This window comes from Solanum dulcamara, chromosome 4 (assembly GCF_947179165.1).
Source record: "Solanum dulcamara chromosome 4, daSolDulc1.2, whole genome shotgun sequence".
Classification (NCBI taxonomy): domain Eukaryota; kingdom Viridiplantae; phylum Streptophyta; class Magnoliopsida; order Solanales; family Solanaceae; genus Solanum; species Solanum dulcamara.
In genome coordinates, this window is record NC_077240.1 from 75,985,763 (window position 1) to 75,991,321 (window position 5,559).

The 5,559-nt window shown below is 32.8% G+C and overlaps 1 protein-coding gene across 1 annotated transcript; it reads left to right on the top strand.

Moving 5' to 3' along the window:
• Positions 1–369: 369 nt before the first annotated feature.
• On the top strand, positions 370–3,225 carry LOC129884373 (receptor-like protein EIX2). Its single transcript, XM_055958682.1, has one exon. The coding sequence runs from the start codon at positions 370–372 to the stop codon at positions 3,223–3,225; it is 2,856 nt and encodes a 951-aa protein (XP_055814657.1).
• The last annotated feature ends 2,334 nt before the right edge of the window (positions 3,226–5,559 follow it).

The window sequence follows — 5,559 nt, forward strand, 5'->3', positions numbered from 1 at the left end:
AGATTCACATCATTCTATTTTTCAAGTTAAAAAGTGATCGCTAAAAAAATTACCGTCGATTTTAAACAAGTGATTATTAATTAGTTGATGTTATAATTGTTCAAATATCAATAAAATTAGCTAGACTTGTTTATGAAAAACACAATGATAAAATTGTAAAAGAAAATTATTTTTTATTTATAACTTTTTATTAGACATGTAAAAATAAAATATGAGACCAAGAGATTTTTTATTATCAATGCCGAAACGCAAAGAAAAGTCCTCTTTTATCGGCAAGACTTGTTGACTTAATAGCTATAAATACATATTGCGAAAAATATAAGCAAACAGCTACTTAACACACATACTCTTTACTTCCTAGTCTAAAACATGAAAGTAGTATTAGCAATAACACTATGGTTTTTTATATTGACAAATACCAAGTTTGTTGTTTGTGTAGGGATTTGCAGAGAAAATGAGCAACGAGCCTTGGAGACCTTGAAGAAAGAAGCAGATGATCCCTTGGATCATCTCTCTTCTTGGGTTGTCGGAAAAGATTGTTGTGAATGGGAAGGGGTCGTGTGCAACAATCTAACTCGTCATGTGATTGAGCTAAGCATTTTCTCCGAGCTGACATATCGAAGGATCAATAGTCTTGAGTGGCTGTCAAGTCTTTCGAGTCTTGAGAACCTGGAGATGGTAAGTGTGGATCTTAGCAAAGCTACTGAATGGCTACAGGTTATTAACATGCTTCCTTCTCTTGTTGATCTTCGTTTATCCAATTGTCGTCTTCATCATTTAATACCTCTACTTGATCATCACAATTTTTCTTCACTCAAATATCTCGATCTTTCTGGGAATGACTACTTTAGTTCTTCTCTTCCCAGATGGGTTTTCAACCTCCCTAATCTCGTTTCTCTTGACTTGAGTGGGTGTAATTTTACTGGTCCGTTTCCTGATGGTCCGGTTAACTTGACTTCTCTCACAACCTTCAAGGCTTCTTACAACTCCTTCAATTGTCGCTTACCCAAATGGTTGTTTGAATTGAATAATCTTGAACATCTTGAGCTCTATTCTAGTGGCATTGAAGGTGCGATACAGAGTAAGAGCGAAAACATAACAACACTTAAATATCTTGATCTTTCTTACAATAGGCTCAACTCCACCATACCAAATTGGCTCTATCGATGCAAAGATCTAGAATCACTTCTCCTTAGTGAAAATCATCTGGAGGGAGCAGTTTCAAGTCTGATTTTAAATTTGAGCTCAATAACTAATATTGACCTTTATGATAATATGCTTTCGGGAAAGTTACCAAATGTAATTGGAAAGTTAAGGAAATTAGAAAGACTTGATCTCTCAAGTAATCTATTCGAGGGAGATGTATCTGAATTATTCAATGTTAGAAGTAATGTCCTTTCAGCGGGATCGGGAAATACTTCTTCATTATCTATTTTGAACCTAGACAACAATAAACTCACAGGAACTCTTCCGAAAAGTGTTGGCCAGCTTTCAATGCTACAACAGTTTTCCATCACTAACAATAAACTCACAGGAACTCTTCCGAAAAGTGTTGGCCAGCTTTCAATGCTAGAATACTTTTTCATCTCCAACAATAGGTTGGAAGGTGTTGTAACAGAAAGCCATTTCTCTGAATTAACACATTTACGGTACTTCTCTGCATCGAGAAATAATCTGACTTTAAAAGTTAGTCAGAATTGGATTCCACCTTTTCAAGTAACAGACATTGTAATAGGCGGCTGGAATATAGGCCCTTTGTTTCCCATGTGGCTCCGAACTCAGAAGCGGATAATGAATGTTGACATATCAGATGGTGGAATACAAGGTGAGGTTCCAACTTGGTTCTGGAACTTATCTTCTCAAATTCGATTTCTCAATCTTTCTCACAACCAATTGGTTGGTGAGGTTCCAATCATCTCAACACCTTCATGGATAGATGGACAGCGAGGTCCTTGGACAATCTACTTGGGTTCCAACAATTTTAGTGGACCAATACCAATGATTTCAACCATTGTAACTGAGCTAGATCTCTCAAACAATTCTTTTTCCGAAGGTTTATCTAACTTTTTGTGTGAAGCAAAGAATGGATCTTACAAATTGGAGATCTTAAACCTTGGGGGAAATAATTTATCAGAAGAAATTCCTAATTGTTGGATGAAATGGCCAGAGTTGACAGCTTTAATCTTGAGGGAGAATAATTTGATTGGAGGCATACCAAGATCCATGGAGGTTTTGAGTGAGTTGCAATCCTTGGACTTACGAAGAAATAGACTCAATGGTCCATTTCCTTCATCCTTGAAAAATTGCACAAAACTGCATAAAATAGATTTAGCTGAGAATGAGTTTATTGGGAAATTACCATCTTGGTTAGGAATGAGGTTTCCAACCTTGATAGTACTTATCCTCCGGTCCAATAAATTCGATGGTGAATTGCCTCAAGAACTTTGTCACCTCAAAGATCTTCAAATCTTAGATCTTGCAAACAATACATTTGTTGGAATCATACCAAGATGTATTGGCAATTTCAGCGCAATGGTCAAAGGGAAAAAAGAAGTGGAAGATAATGAAGATTTGAATTATTCTTATTATATTGGAGTTTTGATAGAGAGTGCAATGGTGACGACTAAAGGCAACATGTACCAATATGACACCATTTTGGCGTTGTTTACAAGTATGGATATGTCTAGTAATAATCTTTCTGGAGATATTCCTACTAGTCTAACACGTCTTGCAGGATTAAGATCATTTAATTTTTCCAATAATAACCTAACTGGCATGATTCCAAAAGACATTGGTGACATGAAATTCTTGGAATCTGTTGATCTTTCAAGAAATCAACTTTATGGTCAAATCCCACCAAGCTTTTCGAGTTTGTTCACTTTGAGTTACTTGAATCTATCTGTTAACAATTTATCAGGTATGATACCATTGAGTACCCAACTTCAAAGCTTTGATCCCACGAGTTTTCAAGGAAACAAACTCTGTGGGCGTCCACTCTTGGTGAACTGCACTTCGAATGGTAATATTCCAAATCACGAGTATGCAAATGACGAGAGTGACAAAGATGAATTGGATTGGTTTTACATTTCAATGGCAATAGGATTTGCACTAAGCTTTTGGGGCGTATGTGGTTCATTGCTTTTCAAGAGATCATGGAGACATGCTTATTTTCGTTTTCTAGACCGTAGTTGGGAAATGTTGCTTGCAAAAGTACCAATATGTTGAGAGATGTGATTAGGAATATTGCCATCATTGAAAGCTAGCTTGTATGCTTAGACTTCTCATGTTAGCAATCATGTCTTTAACTTGCTCAAATAAATGTTTTTTAATATAAGATGTTCTAAAATGTTGTTTCTTTCCTTTTAATTCACTTCTAGTTAGAATAAGGGTATTTAAATGCTTGTAAAGTTGAAATGTTAAAATAAATTTGACTGTCAAGTTTGAGGTCAAGTATATGTATTTTTTCTTTAAAGAATAATATTAATTGTTCTATATAATAGTTGTCTATGCAGAAAGAAGTCTTTCAAAATTAAAATTAAGAAGATCTTAAGTAAGTAAGATCTACATGTCTCAAGAGAGATTCTACTTATTAGCTATATTATCAAATGAAAAATATTTTTTCTTAAAATCAATTATAAAATATTATTAATAACTTTGTATCTTAAAAATAATAATTAAAAAGATAGATTTCAAAACATATATTTACCATTTAAATGCATTTATTATCTCTTTTCAGAAGTAAGTATAATTGAGTCGCCTATGAAAGCAATAAACTATTTTTGAATTGCTTTTTACTTAGAGTGTTCTTGTAGTTCTATCAAAAAGCTTCTCCCCTGTTTTAATAGTAGTATTAGTTACAATTATATAATTATTTAATCGATGACCAATGATAACACATAGGTTGATATCGCTTGATAAGAATCAAGTTAGTTTTATGAAATTTAAGATGCAAAAGCGTATGTACAAAAAATAAAAATAGATCCTCAATTCAAGAATTTCGAAGATATTGCTAAAACCTTCATTGATTATAGTAGATAAAACTTTGTAAATTAAAACTAATCAGTAGATTCACGATTGAATAATTAGAGACAATAATTAATATAATTATATTCTTTAATTAAACAAATAAGAACCAAAAATATTGAATTAAAAATTAATCTTATCTTTTTGAAACAGCGATTTTTACAAGTGTGTAAGATAAATCCCAATATCAACATATAAAGATATAAAAAAAAGAAGTTGTCAAATTATATCCTAATAATGATGTCCTCAAAATAACAAAAAAGAACCCCTATATATAGGGTTAAGGCCATAAAACAATTCCCTCCTAAATAGGGATGATAATAAGGCAGGGGTGTGTCTAAACCTTTGTGGGGCAGAGCGATTTTGGAACTATGTGGGTGTGAGGCAGGACGAGACAAATTGTTTTTCTTAAATAAGATTTTTTTATTGGTGCAAAGTGGATGCAGATCAACTCTTTTTCTTCCTTAAGTTTACGTTTAATTACACCATGAATTTGTATTTAAGCTTTTGAATTTGATACTTATGCAATCTCTTTTTGGCTTTTCTTTCATTTCTGAACACCATTGTTTATATAAAAAAATTAAAACATGAGCTTTATATTTATTTAATTATGATCCAATTGTATCTAACCAAGAAAAGGCAAATAAATAAGAAGTAGGAAAAACTACAGGATATAACAAATATCAATATATATATTTAATATAAATATCTATAGTTTTCCTTTTTTAAATATTATATGGATATAATTAAATATTAAATAACAAAATTAACTATACACAAATAATCATTTCTCTTTTAATTGTATATTTAATAGCAAAATAATTAATGTACACCTAATTAATTAATGCATTTAAATTTATTGGGTTGTCCAATGTATCAAGGTTAATGTATTTAAATTGTTGTGTTCATATGCTAGACTGACATTCTTTAACTTAATTGATATATTGATATATTAAGTTCTATATGTACCCTTGGTATATTAATACATTAAGATATATAAATACTTGTATTCATTTTATTTTTTTTTAGAAATTCGATAATTCCATTGAGTCTTTTTTTTTTTTTGGGAACAGACCCTACACGAGGCTCCCACCTCTCGTGCACAGTCAGGGGTTGAGCATCACCCCCAAGCCTTAACATAAAAATAAAACAGAAAAATACAAGGAGGGGGACATAAAACCTTACCTCCGATCCTATGTTGGTACATAAGTCGGCTAACCTACTAAGGTCGGCTAACTCATCCCCGATACAAAAAGGGCTAACTATAACTAGAAAGCAGTAAACCTATGAGAGGACTCTTCCCAATACAAATCGACTAAGAAAGCATAAATGAGGGAGACTCTCCCCTTCCATGAGAATACAAGAAAGTAACCTACACTAGTCCTATTCAATTATGCTACGACTCAGGCATAGCTACATTGAGAAGAACAAGTATACGAACCTTCTATCTCGCATGGGTTGGGGAAATTCTTTTCATCTTTGCCCTTTTTAGTCATATCGTACCAAGTAGGTCCAAGGAGTTATGCAGCAACAACA

What these genes read in the sequence shown, in the direction of transcription:
- LOC129884373 (XM_055958682.1), top strand. Translation starts at nt 370, where the DNA reads ATGAAAGTAGTATTAGCAATAACACTATGGTTTTTTATATTGACAAAT.